Source organism: Psammomys obesus, unplaced genomic scaffold (assembly GCF_907164565.1).
Source record: "Psammomys obesus unplaced genomic scaffold, mPsaObe1.curated_primary_1811, whole genome shotgun sequence".
In the NCBI taxonomy this organism is placed as follows: Eukaryota; Metazoa; Chordata; class Mammalia; order Rodentia; family Muridae; genus Psammomys; species Psammomys obesus.
This window is the reverse complement of record NW_026591086.1, coordinates 2932885-2953595: the sequence shown is the minus strand read 5'-3', so window position 1 is coordinate 2953595 and position 20711 is coordinate 2932885. Positions and strand designations below refer to the sequence as shown.

Here is a 20711-nt window from a genome sequence, read left to right as displayed (position 1 = left end):
CAGACACTTGGTAACTAATGGTGACCAACTGAACCAACAAGAAGAGATTGCCTATTGTCTTAACTGAAGTCACAGCGAGCATGCAGACTCTCATTTTAAATCAAGCAGAATATTCAAGAGAATAGCCATGCAATGCCTCTACAGAGGTCCAAGAGAGAAGGACTTTCTCAGATTTTCTTCCTGAAGCCACAGGCTATGCAGTAATTCCTGACACACTCCCTGGTAATAAAAGATCTACAGTACTCATTCAACAGTAATTCTTAGGGAGACAGGAGAAACAAGATCTTGCTACGTAGCCCAGGCTGGTCTAAAACTGGAATCAATCCTTCTGCCTCAGCTTCCTTAGTGCTAGGATTACAGGTATGTCCAGTTTACAAGTGGTTTTTAAATTATCAAATTTTTCTTGCCTCCTGTTTAAAATTTCACGTTATATTGCATTTTGGCCAAAGGAAGCCATCTTTTTTATTTTCTATTGCAATGACATACCTGATTTTAGGATTACAATTCTACAGAACTTACTGCAGTTAGTACACAATGTTTCAAAAGTGTACAGTTTTACGTAGAAGGGATTGGAGGAAACCTGGGTGTAGTCAAGTGGTGGGGGCTCACGCCTTTTGCCCCAGCACTCAGGAGGCAGAGGCAGGCAGATCTCTGACTTTTAGGCCAGCTTGGTCTACAGAGTGAGTTCCAGGGCAGCCAATGCTACACAGAGAAACTCTGCTTGGGGAGAGGCAGGGAAGGAACCCTGAGTGTGTACAGTCAGGAGAAAGTATTTCCCTTGGCAAAGGCTGATCTCTAAACAGTACTCAGTCAATGGAGCTTTACTAAGCTCCCTGGGTGCCCTGTTTCACTATAGCAAGAACAGTACATTCTTACAGTGAGAAAATGAGCCATCACTAGACTAGCCAGGCACAAAAAGTTATTTCCTTGTTTTTAATTGTGTGTTTCTCTGTGTAGTTTTATATGGATCGGTTCAGCACCTTTGGGGCCAGGTCCCTTGGAGCTGGAGTTACAGGCAACTGTGAGCTAAGCTATATGGATTCTGAGAACTGAACTCAGGTCTCTAGAAGAGAGATCTCATTCTTAACTAAGTACCATTTCCCCAGTGTTTTCCATGGACCATGGAGAGTATTACAAAGGCAGAAGCTTTTGTTCCACACTGACACCTTTACAAAGCTGTCACCTAGTTTACCTTCTCTAATACTCAGCCTGATGTCCACTTCCCACACCACCTCCAAAATACCCCAGGGGACCTGTCCATTGTGAAATCACTAACAAACTTGTAAGCTAACCCTTCGTGCTCTCCTCTCACCAAGGGTGGGAGATTTCCTCCTGTTTCCTCATGGCACTTCATGGAGGTTTTCCTCTCACATTTCTGTTCCTTGTTCACACTAGAGGAGAAAAAGCTATGTTCTGTCCCTGTTCACATGAATGGAGAAATGGCTGTGTGCTCTACTCTCCATTCAGCAGAAGCTTTGGGAAAGGGAAAAAAGCAAAGGGAAAAAAAACAAAGGCTCAGGGGAGAATGAAACAGAAAATAAGCCCAAGCTATCAAACACAAGTGTTTGTCTGTGAGCAAACAGGGCAGCGCAGCCCAGAGCAGGTTGTCAAGCACCAGACACTGTGAGTGACCACACTGTCCCCTCAGCATGAGGTCATTCTGCCCCACAATCTCCAGGGGCCACTGTATGTTCAACAACACTTGGACAAGAATGCCAAACACTAACAATAAAATGACACTTGCTCCAGAAAACTGAAACTGTCCAAACAGCCTAAAAGCTATACAGCTGAACACAGATGGAGAAAAGGTACCTGGAAGAGATCAGCCTACTCCTTACTCTTCCATTCTGCCAACCACGGGAGGCATGCTAACTGGTTGTGTGTCAACTTCACACAAGTTAGAGTCATCAGGAAGGAAGGAGCCTCAGCTGAGGACATGCTTCCATGAGAACCAGCCAAAACGCATTTTTTTCAATTAGTGATCAATGGGGGAGGACCCAGCCCATTGTGGATGGTGTCATTGCTGGGCTGGTGGCCCTGGTTCTATAAGAAAGCAAGCTGAGCAAGGCATGAGAACGAGCCAGTAAGCAGCACCCCTCCACAGCCTCTGCATGTGCTCCTGCCTCCAGGTTCCTGTCCTGTTTGAGTTCCTGGCTTCCTTTGGTGATGAGTAGCAATGTGGAAATATAAGATGAATAAGCCCTTTCCTCCCCAACTTGCTTTTTGGTGATAGTGTTTCATCAAAGCAATAGAAACCCTAAGACACTGATGAAGGACAAAGAAAATGACTCACCTTGAGCAGCCAAGTGAGAACTGAGTCCCGATAGGGAACAAATTTGTTTTTGTTTTTGCCAGCACCCTGATCAGCTAGAGCAGAGATAACCAGACCCAGGGTTGTGAGGGACCTGCATAGAACAAAAAACACAATTAGCTAAGCCAGAACATATCAAATGTCCCATGGATGGACAGCAAGGTGCCCTTGCCTGCATGTGAGCAGTGATTCAGTCAGCACTTTGCTGTCTGACCTGAAGACTGAGCACAGGGATCCTGTCCATCTGGACTACTTGAAGCAATAAAGACACTTAGCACTGCTTACCTCTCATTTTGCAGATAACCTACATGAACTGGAAAATATCAGGTGAAAATAATAACATAAGCATAAACACCTTCAAGAAGGATGCCCAAGATAAAAATCTGATTAAAGCAATAGTGCTAATAAGCTGACATCTGCACATCAGAGCCCAGTGTTGGAGAAGTGTTCCACAGTCCCCACTTGCTGGCTAACATCTAACCTCATTGCTATGGGAGCCCTGAGAAGAGGGAAGACTTGAACCATGAAGCCTGAGGGAGAGCTATTTATGTGACAGACCTGGCAAGTGTAGCATTACTTCATAAAGTCTTGCTTCTGAGACTTTGACAAACACAACAGTAGACATAAAGCTACAGCCCAATGTGGCTGGCACACAGTGTTCACAGAGCCAAGAGCTTCTCAGAGCCAAACAGCCACTGGTTTTGTCTACAGCATGGATGACTATGCTCCAGGGGTAACAGCAAGTCACAAGAAAGAGACTGGGCTGTCAGAGCTGGGAGTCAAGGAAGAGCAAGTGGATACTAACATTACACAGTGAGCGGACATCAGGGATTCTATCGAATATCCCACAGCGCACAACATCCTCCACCCCCAGGAAAAGGAGTCATCTAAGCCCAATGTTGATAGTGCCATTGTTGAGAAGGCCCGACTTGACTGAGGGCTGTGCTCCTCAGTCCCATCAGCAACTCCACAGATAAGAAAATGAGCCTGGGCCCATGAAAAACACTAGGGAAAAAACATCCAAACTGCTTATTCATCATTGCCTCAATCCTTCCAGAATCATCTTACTCCAATAAGCACAGATGTCCCCTATTTTCCTATCAGTTCCATCAGGCAATTCAAGAGTCTGGTTTGGGAAAGCTCACTTGTTGATGTTGCTGCCCTCCTTCAACCTGTCGCCCGCAGCTCCGGTTTTCGTAGCTCGCTCGCTGCCAGCTAAATCCACTAAGCTCAGCTTGCCCACTTTCTCTCCAGATGTCTGCAAAGAAAATCGACACATGCTAGCAAATGGCTAATGAATGCTGAAAACAGGCTGACTCCCTCAAATGGCTTCTTGTCTCAGCCTTTACTAAAGTGATCTGTCATTACTGCAAAATTATTTTGCTGCCACTGAACACTGCAGAAAACCACCACCTCGCACAAAACTTACAGATTTTGCTAACCCAGTTGTTAGCAAACAAAGGAATTGATGACCTCAGGAAAAAATACTGTAAAATAGGGTATTTTGGAGAGATTGATAAAATTTTCATAGATGTAAACAAAAGTGCTTATAAGATCAAAAGCTTAATGATTCAAAACTGTGCTTAAAATTTCACAAATATTAGCCAATAATCCTGAAACAAAATACTTACATTCTTGGCTAACATTTTTTTTAATTCTTTATTTCCTTTTCTTTCTTTTTTTTAAAGCTTTATTTATTATTTATACAGTGTTCTGCCTGCACACCAGAAGAGAACACCAGATCTCATTATAGATGGCTATGAGCCACTATGTGGTTGCTGGGAATTGAACTCCAGTGGCTGGAAGAACAGCCAGTGCTCTTAACCTCTGAGCCATCTCTCCAAGCTCCTCCCTAGGCTAATATTTAAAAAAAAAAAAAAAAATTAATCTGACTTTTGTGCAACAAAATTGTTCAAAAAGTCTAAAACATTTTCTAAATATTTTGATCTTATTCAGACAACCAGCTTAATTTTCTAACATCAGCTGTGGTCTTAGTGGTGTTTTCCTCCACCCGATGACAAACACGTGACATGCCTAATATTTGACCTCATCAGCAAAACAGAAACATGAGAAGGGATGTCAGAGTCTGCAGATCCAAGCACTGTGGAAACTTTCCTCTAAAATCTATGTTATCTTCTGCCTGGGAAAGGAGCTCACAACAGAATGTTTACATCACATGCAGAAGGCCCTGGGTTCTGTTCTCAGTACTGCAAAAAATACATTTCCAATATCTCCATAAAATAAACGTAACAGAGAAATTTTGCTATTCAAGTCAAAAATACTTTTGATTTAAAAAAAAAAAAAGGGAAGTCTTCAGTATGGTATTTGTTGTGTTTTGCTTTACTCTATATCAAAAACAAAAAAAAAATTGTTTTTAACATTGATCTTAATGTAATGAAGAAAAAAAAGTGATTTTTCAGTAAAGGAAAATCTTGCCAACATGTAGCACCTGAGGGATGGGCATCCTAAGTCAATCTTCACATGAAGGAAAAGAATATACATGAGTGAGTTAGCAAAGATGGTCCCAACATGCCAGAGGCCCCAGCATCTTCACAAGGTTCCAACGAAATACTCAAAGGATGTCCTACACATTCTAATCATTTTATGGCATGCTTCCCCGGTGTGAGCTGCTCCTTGACCTCCTGACTGATTAGCAGCCGTTATCCCAGCAAAGGGATCTCCACCGAAATAATCAGCCATTTGGGTAGAAAGTGCACAGCTACTGTGGGCAGGCCAGGTGAGCAGCTTGTGTAACTTTAGCCCCAGTGTCCTCTTGCTAAAGAGGGTAGGAACTAGGCTTAGTCCAAGACTCCCTTGCTGTCAGGCCTCAGGAAATGACTCAAGTTCTTTCAGACCCTCTTGCTAAAGACTGGAAAGCAGAAGTCCAGTGCCTTCCCTGACTTTTTTCTGCCATCAGGCAAGTTATGAAACCTAAGGTTTTCCAGAATAGTCTATAACTTCCGGTGCTAGGAGACAGCTGCAGAAGCAATTTCTTTATTCCTGATTGAAGGAATGTGTCCCTTGTGGTTTCAGGCGTGACTCCTAAAGCTGCTGTAGATCCCAGCCCTCTTGGGGTGTTCCGACAGTGCTGCAGCTACAGTACAGCAGCTGCTGTTCTTGTCAGAACCTTCTGTCCTGAGTCCTGACCAACAGTCTGAACGAGGCCTTCAATTCAACTATCATCAAAGAGAACAGGCTAAACCAGCAGTTCTCAACCTTGGGTCATGACCACATAACAGATGTTTACATTATGATTCACAACAGTAAAACATTACAGTTATAAATTGGAAGTGAAAATAATTCTATGGTTGGGGGTCAGCATAGCATGAAGAATTGTATTAAGGGTCAAAGCGTTAGGAAGGTTGAGAATCACTGGACTAAACGATGATTGTTTTAGAAGCTACTTACCCCAGACTTCACATCATACAGAGTATGTGTCAGGGTGATTTTGAACACTGCGTGGGAGCGGCTGCTTTCCTCATTCATGTTGGTTGCAGCAACTGTCCGAGACTTATTGCCCTCAGACATCAGAGACTCAATATCCTAAGTGGAAACAGGTCACAGGCACTTATCTCATTGTTTATGAATAAGCATGATCACGCTCCCATACTATCACAAGCACCCAAGTTTTTAGAGGCTACATTTTTATTTTAGTGAGAATACAAGAGCCCATACTATTGCTGAGGGCCAACTAAAGCACGTTATTTACTGCAGACAAGGAAGCAAGTGGCGGCTTTGACACAGAGAAGTTTAGAAGCGAGGCTCCATCAAACCACAAAACAGGATCTTACAAAGTACCCCAAGGTAGCCTCAAATTCATTATGTAGCCCAGGCTGGCCTCAAACTTGTGATCCTTCTGCGTCTGCATCCACAGGTGTACCATGCACAGCATTAGCAACAAAACTTTTGAGTGACAAAAAAAAAAAAAAAATTGCATTTAATTGTAAAATCAATGTATGTTTATTACTAAAATAAATTATATAAAAAGCAAAAAAGAAAAAGATTCTGACCCCTTCACCTAAACATATCAGGTATTTGTTTGATATTACCACTTTAAAAAATTAGCATAAAGCTGGGAATACTAGAAAAGTAGCTATGATTTGGGGGGAGGGCACAGTTCTGGGGGACTGAAACGAGGGCCTCATACTTGCTTCACAAATGCTCTACCTCTGAGCTTTCTCTAGCTCTATTTTTATTTTTTGAGACAGGGCCTAAGTAAGTTGCTCTGACTGGCCTTGAACTGTCCATCCTACTGCCTCAGCCTCCTAAAGACCTGTGATTACAGGCCTGTGCCACCAGGGCTGGCTCAGATTTTCCAAATGCTATGAGCTTCAGGGCCAGATGTGTTGGCACACCTTTAATCCCAACACTCAGGAAGCAAAACAAGTGGATCTCTGGGAGTTTGAGGCCACCCTGGTCTTAGCAAGAGTTCCAGGTCATCCAGAGTGACACAATGAAAACCTGCCTTTCCCTCATCCCCCAAAAGCTACACGCTCTGAAACAGTGGCTGAAGCAATCTGAGCTAAGCTTCATTAATCATAACACAAATTATCATCTCGTGGGCTGAGAATGGAGCCCAGAGGCAGTGCAAGTGCTTAGCACACACAAGGCCCAGGGTCTCACCCCTGGTACCATGAACAATAATGAATAAATACACACATACAGCAATGTCCTCTACAAGCATTTGTGAAACGAGGAATTGAAGAGATGGAGTATGTGAAAGCGCTCCCCAGCTTCCTCCCACCACCTGATGTTCTTTCCAGTCAAGGAGTCCTCTCCTCCACTCAGTCTGCTGTGGCAAGGCCAAGAGGCTCCACTTCCCAGATGTCTCTGCAGCCCTGCCCAGCTATGTGATGAACTAAAGTGTAACATAAAGCATCTAGGTGATCCTCCCTAATGGAAGCAAGCATGCCATCGAATCTCTAGTGAAAGAGGCACTAGGACAGCACAGGCACCACAGCATCTCCCTGTGGAGTGGGGAGCTCCCTACCAACACCTTAGAGCCATGACTCCAGCCTCGAAGTGCCTATGTCAGACTTTAACAGAAAAGCATTGTTTAAATTACTGCTTATTCTTTGATTCTTTCACTCATGCAAATACTGAAAACACCCACTCTACACCAAGTACTTTCGAGACACTAAGGATGCATAACAACAGAACATGTAATACCGCATACAGAAACAGAACTTAAATCCTGTTATGCTTTTATGATGTACATACTTGAACACAATCTTAAAGCTACCAAACATACAGAAAATTTTCGTAAGTCATATAATTATACTTTTGCTGTATACATTAAAAAGAATGATAGTAAAAAATTGCAACACAGCAAATACTCCCAAAGTAAAATCATTAGTTGCAAAAATATTGCCATAGGCAAAACATTTTCTAAAACTTTCTGGATCCATAAGTTCTGATGATCTAGAGGCTCATAATACTTAGCTGATATTTACAGACTAATTTTCATCTCACTTTGAAGATTTTTTTTTTTTTGTAGAAAGTGAATTACTAAATAATGGTATTGTAAATTTAATTTTAAAAATATAACCCAGGGCTGAAGAGATGGCTCCAGAAAACCTGAGTTCAATTCCCAGCAACCACATAGCAGCTCACAAAACAGTCTGCAACTCTAGTTTCAGGCGATCCAATGCCCTCTTCTGGCCTCAGGGGCATCAGACACACACATAATACACAAGCATATATGCAGACAAAACACGCATACACAAAAAATAAAAATAACATAGCAAAATGTTTAAATATTTCTTTAAAAAATAAGGAAAGGTAATGAGCCAAAATGGCAGTTGAAGCAGCTTACATAAAGGATGTTACCTTGTAGCTTGTGACAGCCAGTTTAGAAAGTCCGTCCACATAGGGTCCCAACACACTGTGCTCTCTCACTTTCAATGTTTGACGGCTTCTGTTCACAACAGAGACACGATCCATTAGTGACTGCCTGTTTTTAGAAGGACTCAACTGTGGTTCACAGAAACTTAACACACCAAAAGAGACCCCCTAATAAAGAAGAGCAGCTCACTGGATCCTTCAAGGATTTAAACCTAACTTTAAAATCCTTGCTGAGAAGAAAAGCTTGATAACATGGTAAAATGCCACATTGCTCAAAAGGGTAAGCGTGGGAAGTCTCTTTACTACACAAAGAATGCAGAGTCAAATAAATACCAACAATCTTCCTGTCATCTCACAGAACCAGCCCAAGACAGAAGCCCTGTAAGTGTTAACTGCACAAAAAAAAAAAAAAAAAAAAAACCCACAGGCCCAGCCCAGCTGTGAAAAAAAAAACAAAAAAAAAAAAGGGCTCTCAGAGCAAAAAAAAAAAAAAAAAAAAAAAAAAAAAAAAACCCACAGGCCCAGCTCAGCTGTGAACAAAGAAACAAAGACAACAAAGGGCTCTCAGAGCAATTTAAACACAATAGTGAGCTTATCTGACTTGTCTGGGTGTTCTAACAAGGGGTCTGCATGCTTTGTCACACTGACACACTAGAGAGGGGGACGTCTGATCGGTTCAATAAATGCATGAAAGACTCAATAAAACAAAAAGCAAATGTTCAATGCTTTTCTAAAACAAACCACACAGCAAGCATGGAGCTGTGGCACTGAGGAACACCTGTCCAGACACTGGCTAAAGGGCACTAAGTTTTAGTCAGGAGCAGTAAATCCTGAGACTCACAAACAGGATAGTGACTATAGGCAATCATCTTGTAAATCATATTTCAAAATTGCTGGGGGTGGGTTTCATTTCTTCACATCACACCAAAAAATAATGACAATTAAGGTAACAGATAATAAGATCAAGGAAGCCAGTCCATAGTGTCTACATATCCCAAAGTATCCCACTGTACTCTATAAATCAAAGTATTATTTGTCAAGTAAAATTATTTTTAAGGAGAATCCAAGATGGTGGTGCCAAGAAGACACTGTGTCAGACAAGTAGGACAGCAGTGACTACATGGCAACCAACAGACTGAATTCTGGGCCCTAAAACACCAGTGATGTGTTTCCCAGGTGAGAGGAAACCCTATGGTGTGGGAGGCAATCAGGTCCATTCTCGGGTCACCCAGCTAAACCATGGAAGAGTTCCTGGGTTAGCCGCCAGCCCAGCACCACACGCCTGCATGCTCCAATCACCATCCCGGACTGAACTGTGGACCCCACAACACCAGAGAGTGGGTTTTCCAGTCGAGGGAAAACCCCACGATGAAGGAAGCAATCAGGACCAACCTCAGGTCACCCAGACAATCTCTGGAAAAGGTCCTGGGGTCCTGTGAGCACTCAGCCACCAGCCCAGAGAACTGCCTGTGTGCCCCACTCACCATCCCAGACAGAACTGGGTTTCCCTGTCCGGAAAAACCCCACAGTGAAGGAAACATCAGGTCTGACCTCAGGGCACCCAGCCAACCCCCACCCCCACCCCGAAAAGCTCTTGGGATAAGTCCCTGGGTTCCTGCAGACATCCAGTCACCTGCACAGAGCCACTGGCCTGCACCTGCGTGTTCTACTCACCACTCCATACTGAACTGTGGACCCCAAAACACCACAGACAGAGTCTCCCTGTTGGGAGGAAGCCACATGGTGGGGGAAACATCAGGTCTGATCTCAGGACACCCAGATAATCCCTGGAAATGTTTCTGGGTCCCTACAGGCTCCAGGCTCTAGCCTCCTGCCACATGCGTGAGTGCTGTGCAGACCTGCCACTGGTTACAGCTTGTGTATTAGGGCACAGAGCTCCAACCTCAGACCTACAGAAGCCTGGATCTACAGGATCAGCCCCCAGACACTGCTCCAAGGCACAACCTGTCTCCCTAGCCAAACTGACCAAACTGTGGGGCTCCCTCATTCTTCAAGAGGGCTGTGCCCAGCAAAAAATCAGCAGCAGCTCACTAAATTCAGAGCAAGAAACCCAGTGGCAGGGCAGCTATCTCCAGGACTTCTCCTGGTAAGAGGAGAGCCTCCTGACTACAAATGACCACAGTTACCACACAAGTCCATACGCCTGAGGTGAGCTGTGCCAATTCCTGAGAAGCACCGGCCATTAGATGAACATAGCCAAAAATCTGAGGAGGCCTCTTTCAGGAACAACCATCTTCCTGTGGATTCTTCCCACCTCAGGATTCCAAGCAGGCACCAGAAATTAACAGCCAACACCTGAGACAGCCAGATGGGTAGAGACCAGCATAAAAGCACAACCAACAAAAGTCAAAGCAACATGGCATCTCCAGAACCCAGTTATCCAGGAGCAAGTAGCCCTGGACACCCTATCATAAGTGAAACTCAAGAAGATGACCTTATATCTATGCTTATAAAGAGGAAAATGGAGGAAGCAAATAAAATGCGTACAGAAACAGAGGAAGATAAAGTCAAACAGAGTATGGCCATCCGTAAAAAAATACAGGAAGATGCAGCCAAACAGTTTGTGGCCTTCAGAGAGAAAATAATTAAATCACTGAAAGAGATAAAAGAAACAGAAGAATTTCAAACAAACAGGTGAAGAAATTGAAGGAAAAAAAGAAAAATACAGTCAAGACAGGTGAAGGAAATTAACAAAACAGTTCAAGATCTGAGGACAGAATTGGAAATTTTAAAGAAAACACAAACAGGAAATAATGGAGAGGGAGAACTTAGGGAAGAAAACAGTAACTACAGAGGTAAGCATAACCAATAGATTACAAGAGATGGAAGAAAGAACCTCAGGTGTGAAAGATACAACAGAAGTAATCGATTTATCCATCAGAGAAAATGTTGAATCTAAAAAATTCCTGACACAAACCATTCAAGAAATCCAAGAGAACATGAAAAGACAAAACCTAAGAATAATAGGAATAGAGGAAAAAGATGATTCCCATCTCCAGAAAATATTTTCAACAAAATCAAAGAAGAAAATTTCCCCAATTTAAAGAAGCCTATAAGCACACAAGAGGCCTACAAAACACCTAATAAATTAGACCAGAAAAGAAAATCCTCTCGCCACATAATAATCAAAACAGTACGTGTACAGAACAAAGAAAAATACTAAAAGCAGCAAGGGAAAAAGGCCAAGTAACATATAATGGCAAACCCATCAGAATCACACCTGACTTTTCAACAGAGACTATGAAAGCTAGAAGGGCCTGGACGGATATCATGCAGACCCTAAGAGAACACAGATGTCGGCCCAGGCTACTATACCCAGCAAAACTCTCAGTCCTCACAGACGGAGAAAACAAGATATTCAACGACAAAAACAAATTTCAACAATACCTACACATAAATCCAGCGTTAGAGAAGATACTAGAAGGAAAAATACAACCCAAGAAAGCCAACTACATTCAGGAAAACACAGGAAATAACCTCACCACAGACAACTAAAAGTAGCCAAGCACACAAACACAGTACCACAACCAACATCAAAATCAAAGGTCCAACAGCTACTGGTCATTAATTTCTCTCAACATCAATGGACTCAATTCTCCAATAAAAAGACACAGATAAAAGAGAATGGATGTGTAAATAAGACCCAACAATCTATCACATACAAGAAACACACCTAGGTCACAAAGATAGACATTACCTGAGAGTAAAAGGCTGGAAGATGGCTTTCCAAGCAAATGGATCCAAGATGCAAGAAGGAGCAGCCATTCTAATATCTAATAAAATAGACTTTCAACCAAAATTAATAAAAAGAGATGTGGAAGAACACTTTATACTCATCAAGGGAAAATTCCACCAAGACGACATCTCAATACTGAACATCTATGCCCCAAATACAAGGGCACCCACATTTGTAAAAGAAACATTAATAAAACTTAAAACACACATAGATCCCCACACATTAATAGTGAGAGACTTCAACACCCCACTCTCAACAAAGGACAGGTCAACAAAACAGAAATTAAACGAAGAAACAATGACTCTAACAAAGGTCATGAATCATTTGATGACCTAACAGACATCTACAGATCCTTTTACCCAAACACAAAAAAAAAATTTACTTTTCAGCACCTCGTGGAACTTTTTCCAAAACAGACCATATAGTTGGTCACAAAGCAGACTTCAACAGATACCATCATGGTTGCTAAAGCTGGACCTCAACAACAAAAGAAATAGCAAAAAGCCTACACACACATGGAAACTGAACAATCTACTACACAATGACAGCTGGGTCAGGGAAGAAATAAAGAAATTAAAGACTTCTTAGAATTCGATGAAAATGAAGATACAACATACAAAAACTTATGGGACATAATTAAAGCAGTGCTAAGAGGAACGTTCATAACACTAAGTGCCTTCAAGAAGGAATTCAAAACATCTCACGCAGCAACTTAGCAGCCCACCTGAAAGCCCTAGAAAAAGAAGAAGCAGAAACACCCAAGAGGAGTAGACAGCTGGAAATAATCAAACTGAGGGGTAAAATCAATAAATTAGAAACAAATAAAACAACTCAAAGAATCAATGAAACCAAGATCTGGTTTTTTGAGAAAATCAACAAGATAGACAAACCATTAGCCAAACTAACTAAAAGGCAGAGAGACACCATCCAAATCAACAAAATCAGAAATGTAAAGGGGGACATAACCACAGACACTGAAGAAATCCAAACAATAATTAGGTCTTCCTTCAAAACCTATATGCCACAAAAATTGAAAATCTAAATGAAATGGACAATTTTCTTGATCAATTCCACTTACCAAAGCTGAATCATGAACAGGCAAATCAATTAAGTAGTCCTATATCCCCTAAGGAAATAGAAGCTATCATCATCAAAAGTCTCCCATTCAAAAAAAAAAAAAAAAAAAAAAAAAAAGCACAGGGCCAGATGGTTTCAGTGCAGAATTCTACCAGACCTTCAAAGAAGAGCTAACACCAATACTCTTCAAACAATTCCACAAAACAGAACAGAAGGCACATTACCAAACTCATTCTATGAAGCCACAGTCACCTTGATACCCAAACCTCACAAAGACCCAACAAAGAAAGAGAATTTCAGGCCAATCTCTCTTATGAACATTGATGTGAAAATACTCAATAAAATACTTGCAAACCAAATCCAAGAACACATCAAAGATATCATCCACTATGACCAAGTAGGCTTCACCCCAGTTATGCAGGGGTGGTTCAATATATGGAAATCCATCAATGTAATCCACCATATTAACAAACTGAAAGAAAAAAACCACATGATAATCTCCTTAGATGTTGAAAAAGCATTTGATAAAATCCAACATTTGTTTATGTTTAAAATCCTGGAGAGATCAGGGATACAAGGCACTTTTCTAAACATAGTAAAGGCAATACACAGCAAGCCTATAGCCGATATCAAACTTAACAGAGAAACTTAAATCAATCTCACTGAAATCAGGGACAAAGGAAGACTGCCCACTCTCCCCATATCTCTTCAACATAGTTCTTGAAGTACTTGCTGGAGCAATAAGACAGTTGAAGGAGATCAAGGGGATTCAATTCGGAAAGGAAGAGTCAAAATATTACTATTTGCAGATGATATGATAGTATACATGAGTGACCCCAAAAATTCTACCAGGGAATTCCTACATTATTAGCCCTCCTGTATACAAAAGACAAAAGGGCTGAGAAAGAAATTAGGCAAACAACACCTTTTACAATAGCCACAAAGGACTTATAAAGTACCTTGGTGTAATTCTAACCAAGCAAGTCAAAGACTTGTATGAAAAAAACTTCAAGTCTCTGAAGAAAGAAATAGAAGATATCAGAGGATGGAAAGATTTCCCATGCTCATGGCAGGATTAACATAGTGAAAATAGCTATCTTACCAAAAGCAATCTACAGATTTCCCATCAAATTACCAACACAGTTCTTTACAGACCTTGAAAGAAAAATTCTCAACTTCATATGGAATAACAAGAAGCCCAGAATAGCTAAAACAATCCTCTACAATAAAAGATCTTCTGGAGGTATCTCTATCCCTGATCTCAAGCTGTACTATAGAGCAACAGTAATAAAAACTGCATGATACTGGAATAGAAACAGAATGGTGGATCAATAGAATCAAATAGAAGACCCAGAAATAAACCCACACACTTATAGACACCTGATTTTTTACAAAGATGCCAAAACCATACAATGGAAAAAGATAGCATCCTCAACAAATGGTGCTGGTCTAACTAAATATTTAGATGGAGAAAAATGGAAGTAGATCCATAGTTATCACCCTGCACAGAATTAAAGTCTAAGTGGATCAAAGACCTAAACATAAAACCAGACACACTAAACCTGTTAGAAGAAAAAGTGGGGAAGAGCCTTGAACTCATTGGCACAGGAGACAAATCCTAAACAGAACACCAACAGCACAGGCTCTAAGATCAACAATCATTAAATAGGACCTCATGAAACTGAAAAGGACACTGTCATCAGAACAAAATGACAGGCTACAGACTGGGAAAGGATCTTTGCCAACCCTATATGTGACAGTGGACTAATATCCAGAATATATAAAGAACTCAAGAAGTTAAACACCAACAAATCACGTAATACAATTAAAAAATAAAGTACAGGGGGCTGGAGAGATGGCTCAGAGATTAAGAACACTGGCTGTTCTTCCAGAGGTGCTGAGTTCAATTCCCAGCAACCACATGGTGGCTCATAACCATCTATAATAGATCTGGTGCCCTTTGCTGGTGTGCAGGCAAAACACTGTATAAAAACTCAAAAAAAAATAAAGTACAGAGCTAAACAAAGAATTCTCAATAGAAGAATATAGAATGTCAGAGAAACAAAGAAATACTCAACATCATTAGTCCTCAGGCAAATGCAAATCAAAACAACCCTGAGATTTCACCTTATACCTATCAGAATGGCTAAGATCAAAAACTCAAGTGACTGCTGGAGAGGATGTGGAGAAAGGGGAACCCTCCTCCATTGCTGATGGGAATGTAAACTTGTACAACCACTCTGGAAATCAATCTGGCGCTTTCTCAGACAATTAGAATTAGTGCTACCTCAAGATCCAGCTATATCACTCCTAGGCATATATCCAAAAGATGCTCAACTATACAACAAGGATATTTGCTCAACCATGTTCATAGCCGCTTTATTCGTAATAGCCAGAAGCTGGAAACAACCCAGAGGTCCCTCAACTGAGGAATGGATACAGAAATTGTGGTACATTTACACAATGGAATACTACTCAGCAATTAAAAACAAGAAAATCATTAAATGTGCAGGCAAATGGAGAAAACTAGAAAAGATCACCCTGAGTGAGGTATTCCAGAAGCAGAAAGACACACACACTTATAAGTGGATATAAGACATATAATATAGGATAATCATACTAAAATCTGTACACCTAAAGAAGGAGGACCCTAAGTAAGATGCTCTATCCACATTCAGAAAGGCAAATGGGATAGACCTAAGAAGATAGAAAATACAAGGAACAGGACAGGAGCACACCACAGAGGGTCTCTGAAAGACTCTACCCAGCTGGGTATTAAAGCAGATGCTGAGACTCAGAGCCAAACTTTGGGCAGAGTGCAGGGAATCTTATGAAAGAAGGGGGAAGGGGGGGGCTGAGAAAAGACCTGAACAGAGCTGGAGCTCCACAAGGAGAGCAACAGAACTAAAAAAATCTGGACACAGGGGTCTTTTCTGAGACTGATACTCCAACCAAGGACCATTCATGGAGATAACCTAGAACCTCTGCACAGATGGAGCCCATGGCAGCTCAGTCTCCAAGTGCATACCTTAGTAAGGGGAACAGGGACTGTCTCTGACATGAACTCAGTGGCTGGCTCTTTGATTACCTCCCCCTGAAGTGGGAGGCAGCCTTACGAGTCCACAGAGGAAAACAATGCAGATAGTCCCGATGAGACCTGATAGGCTAGGGTAAGATGGAAAGGGAGGAGGACCTCCCCATCAGTGGGCTAGGGAAGGGGCATGAGAGGAAAAGAGGGAGGGAAGGTAGGATTGGGAGGGTGTGGGGAAGAAAGCTATAGCTGGGATACAACGTGAATAAACTGTAAGAAATAAAAAAAAATTTAAAGACTAGAAAAAATTATTTTTAAAAAGGAACATTTACTAATATTAAATTCCAAGGTGATTATGGCTTTTTGTTTATTAATCTGTACTCTCTACTATGTGTTCATTTGGCCACAGGGAGATACTGTCTTTTCAAAATAAATAATGGGTTAGAATGCTCAGAATTCTGTGGTAGTTTTTGGTGCTACAACATAAAAGTTCCTGCTCCACAATCTGACGCCCATGCTCCTTTATAATCTGTTCCCATCTAATGTCTTGTCTTAGAGTCTCCTCATCCCTACCTTGGATGGGAATTTATTAGCATAATAGACTTCAGGCTCTAGAAGAGAAGAGTGCCTTGTGTTAATAACAGTTTTGGAGTCTATAGTTCCTAGTATAATCCCTGCTACCTAATAGTCACTCAGATTATTAACACATTTGGCTAACAAAGTAGAAACAACTAAGGTACCAACAAAGACTTGCAAGGTATTGTCTGTAGGGCTTGGAGACTTGGAGTACTTGAAGTGGAGGTAGCAGGTCCTAAGGAGAGAATACAGGTAACAGCCTAACAGTGGGGCTTGGAGACACAGTACAGATCACAAAGAACAGCAGGGGATGTGGGGTGGAAGGAATGGTGGTGAACACATAGCCTGAGATCACAGGGAACCTGGAACCATACCCGCTTCATCTACTGCATGGGAAGCAAGCAGAGGGACTGGATAAGTAAAGGGGTAGTTCAGTAGAGTGGAGACCAAGAAATGGCTCTGCCATCTAAGAGCTTTACTGTCTTCCAGCTTATGGACAACAGCTTAGCATTTCCTAATGATTCAGAAGCTCTAGCATCCTCGGTTCAATTTACAATGCCACAGGAATACAGATGATGACAAGTGGCCGTGTAATACTATGTGACTTCAGCTACAGTAGTCACAGAACATGACTGGGATTGCTGCTCACCTCTCACACTAGGACAGAGACTACTAGTAACTGCTAGCCCTCCACTTTCCCTTTCTTTAGTAATGTGTATTATATGGGTGAGTATGTGTGCATGTTCATTTGTGTGTAGGCATGTATGTGAACAGGTATGTACCTATGGAGGGCAGAGGTCAACCTCAGGTGGGATTATAAGGACATACCATCACACATGGATTTTTTTTTTCTTTTTAACATGCATGGGTTCTAGGGATCCAACTCAGGTCCTCATGCTTATAGACCAAGCACTTTACCAACTAAGCTGTCTCCTCAGCACTACCCCATTTTTAAATATGTATTTAGTCAGCATTTACATCTGTGACCCTAGTGTGCCCAGAGGCCTGAAGAGGACACTGGCTCCCCTGGATCTGGTGTTACAGATGATATGAGTCACCATGTGGATACTAGGACTTGAACCCATGTTCTCTGAGAGAGCAGCCAGTACTTTTAACCACTGAGCCTTCCCAGCCCCTTTTTCTTAAAGACAATGTGTGTGTGTGTGTGTGTGTGTGTATATATATATATATATATATATATATACACATTACATTATGTCTCAAGAAAAACAACAAGATTACATTACTATACATGACAGTCACTGAATTAATAAAATCAGTGCTTGAAAATTTAAAATGAAGTTTTCTCAAATACTCTGGTTGAAATGAAATCTGATTTAAAAACTTTAATCCAATTACTTTGACTTTTAAGAAACAGAAATGTTTGTAAGGTCTGGAGAGATGGCTCAGCTCTTTAGAAAGAATGCTTGCTGTTCTTGCAAAGGGCTTGTGTTCAGCTCTCAGTACACACATCAGACTGCTCAAAACTCCCTGTAACTCCAGCTCCAGGGAATCCTGTAACTTCTTCTGACCTCCACAGGCACCACACATGTGCATACACACCCAGACATACATGTATACACATAAACAAAAGTTTATACTTAAAAAAAGTAAAAAAACTTTTTTAATCCTCAAGAAACTTTCATAGAAAAACCCATAGCTAGCACGTGTTAAGTTCTTCCTGTAAGCCAGAAGTCCTGAGACCTCAGGTGCATCATGCTTTAATCTTCACAACAGCCCTGTTGGATACTGTGTGATAACATCATTCATTTCCTGTGTAGTTCTCCTAGAAAGTATAAGGAATTTGCTCAACCAGTAGCATGAGGACCTGGATCCTGAGCTGTGTAACTCCAAAGCCCATATCCTGAGCACTAGGCCACATGTAAAACAAACAAGAAACCACTAAAGAATAAACACTTCTAACTGGCAGACTACTAGGGATACAAAACACAAGGATGAACAGCAATTAAGCCAGACAGTTTACTGGTTCTGAGAAGTTACAAGTCTAAGCTAGATCTCAAAGAAAATGGTCATCTTTGCAGAGGTCAAAAACAGGAAAAGCAGTGAAGACAGAATAAAAAAGTGTGCAGGGAACAAAATGAATGCCTGAGCCATGACTACCCATCTCTGGCCTCCTTCTATGACATTTTGTTTCCACATACACTACCCTCTAGCTATACTAAATATTGATCATCCTGCAAATGGGTGACATCCATACACTTCCACAAGCTGGCACAAGTGGTACCTACACACTAATTGTTCTCACCTCCTACTTGGCACAGAAACCATCAAGCACCTCTATGGAATCCCCTCTTGGCTCTAGGAAAGGCCATCTCTTCCTTTCCACACTCTGTTTCATGTTAGCATCCCTCCCAAGTGCAAAGCAGACTGCATGCTGCTCTAACTTGCTTAAAGAACATAATGCATACTATGGATTCTTCCTCTGAACTGACTTGAGAAACAATGGGGTGATAACGTTTGGACAGATATATCAAGTATCAGTTCAAGCTCCATCCCCAAGACCACATCAGCCAAAAAAAAGATGGCTGTGAGGCACTGAGATGTTTGCTCTTAATTGAGACTCAATGGGATTCTCTGCCTCTCAATTTATCTCTCCTGGATCACCAAACATAGCTCATCTAAGCATAGCTCACTATCACCTCCTGGGCTGTAAGCCCAGCCCACATGGATCTTTGTTTGACCTGGTTAATGCGGTTTCACATGAGCCAGCAACAGCCACAGTCATTGCTTTCCACTCTCCTTCCTCCCAACCCCCATCAGCTATCTCTTGCTCTCCTCATTCTCCTCCTGGCTACAGAGTGAGCAGAGGAATTCTGAGGGCCCCGTTATGCTCTGAAGCAGTTCTCTTTCAAAGTCAAGCCCATGAAGTCATGGGCATTTCCTACTCCAATGGGGAGGGCTTTAAGATTAACTATTTTAAAACCAGGTTCCAAGTTCTGTGTTTACCTCCCCTGTCACTTCACACCTGGAACCAAACACAGAAATCCAAAATTTATTACCTTAAAAGGGGGGGGGGGGTAAGGCTACAGTCATACTCGTACAAAATCACAACTCATGGCACCTCTGTTTGTCTGTGGCTTTGGGTGGTGAGACGAGAGGCAGCAAGGCACAAGTACAGACCTGTATCATCACGCTGCCAGCTCTAACGACCCAGAACTGGCTGTGGAAAGCTGGTCCATGTAAACACATGTCACAAACAGCATGGCTAGATCATTCTCGACTACTGTTCAATTACAAACATCTCTGAAGACAAGCTATTATGTCTGTTTTCAGAAAGCCACAGCACTCAAGCATCCAAGCTTTACCCTTTGGGGTCAAGAAGGTCTCGGACTTTTTCATTGTAAATTTCCATGTAGGACACTTCAACTTTAAAGCTCTGTTCTTCATTTTCCTCTTTCTGGGTTCGTTCGAAGAGTCCACTGCAGAGTCTAGGGATTAATCCAGGTTGGTCAGCTGTGCCCATCATGGTGTACGACTTTCCAGACCCTACCAAACAAGAAGCAGCCATTAATATTTCTTGGAGAAATTTAAAGGCATCTAATCCTCTACTTACAATAAATGCTTAGGACTTAGCAAAATGCACAAAATATAATAAATAAATATACATATATGTGAATAGAGTAAGAAATGCATTTAAACATAACAAGAATGGAACATACAGAAGCTATCTATTTCTTATATAAAACAAAATAAACATGGTCCAGAAAGAAAAAAAAAACCTTGCCAGACATGATGACTCATACCTCTAATTCATCACTCAGGAGACGGAGAAAGAAAGATCAGGAGTTCAAAGCCAGCCTCCACTACTTGACAAATTATCTCAAAAAAAAAAAAAGATAGACAATACTGTAATATAGATATTCCTAACTACTGAAATCAAAGTGCAAAAGACACAGGTACCCATGGGCTTTGGGGCAAATCAGCTTACTGAATTCTTGTAATAATGTACAGAACAAACAATAATCTTCCTCTAATATACAAGTATTTTCTCCATTGTAACAGAAACACATATTCACTGAAGAAGACTCAGAAGCCAGTTGTGGTGGCACACACCGAGGGAGGGAGGGAGGGAGGGAGGGAGGGAGGGAGGGAGG

The 20711-nt window shown here is 41.6% G+C and overlaps 1 protein-coding gene across 2 annotated transcripts in view; it reads right to left on the bottom strand.

Annotated features, from left to right (window-relative positions):
* Kif13b (kinesin family member 13B) overlaps positions 1 to 20711 on the bottom strand; it is a 158821-nt gene that overhangs the window by 78917 nt on the left and 59193 nt on the right. For both annotated transcript variants that reach the window (XM_055609535.1, XM_055609536.1), the window contains 5 exons: positions 19923 to 20103; positions 8141 to 8228; positions 5720 to 5854; positions 3457 to 3569; positions 2294 to 2405 (listed from right to left, as the gene is read on the bottom strand). In XM_055609535.1, coding sequence (XP_055465510.1) covers positions 2294 to 2405; positions 3457 to 3569; positions 5720 to 5854; positions 8141 to 8228; positions 19923 to 20103 — 629 coding nt within the window. The remainder of the gene's footprint in view (positions 1 to 2293; positions 2406 to 3456; positions 3570 to 5719; positions 5855 to 8140; positions 8229 to 19922; positions 20104 to 20711) is intronic.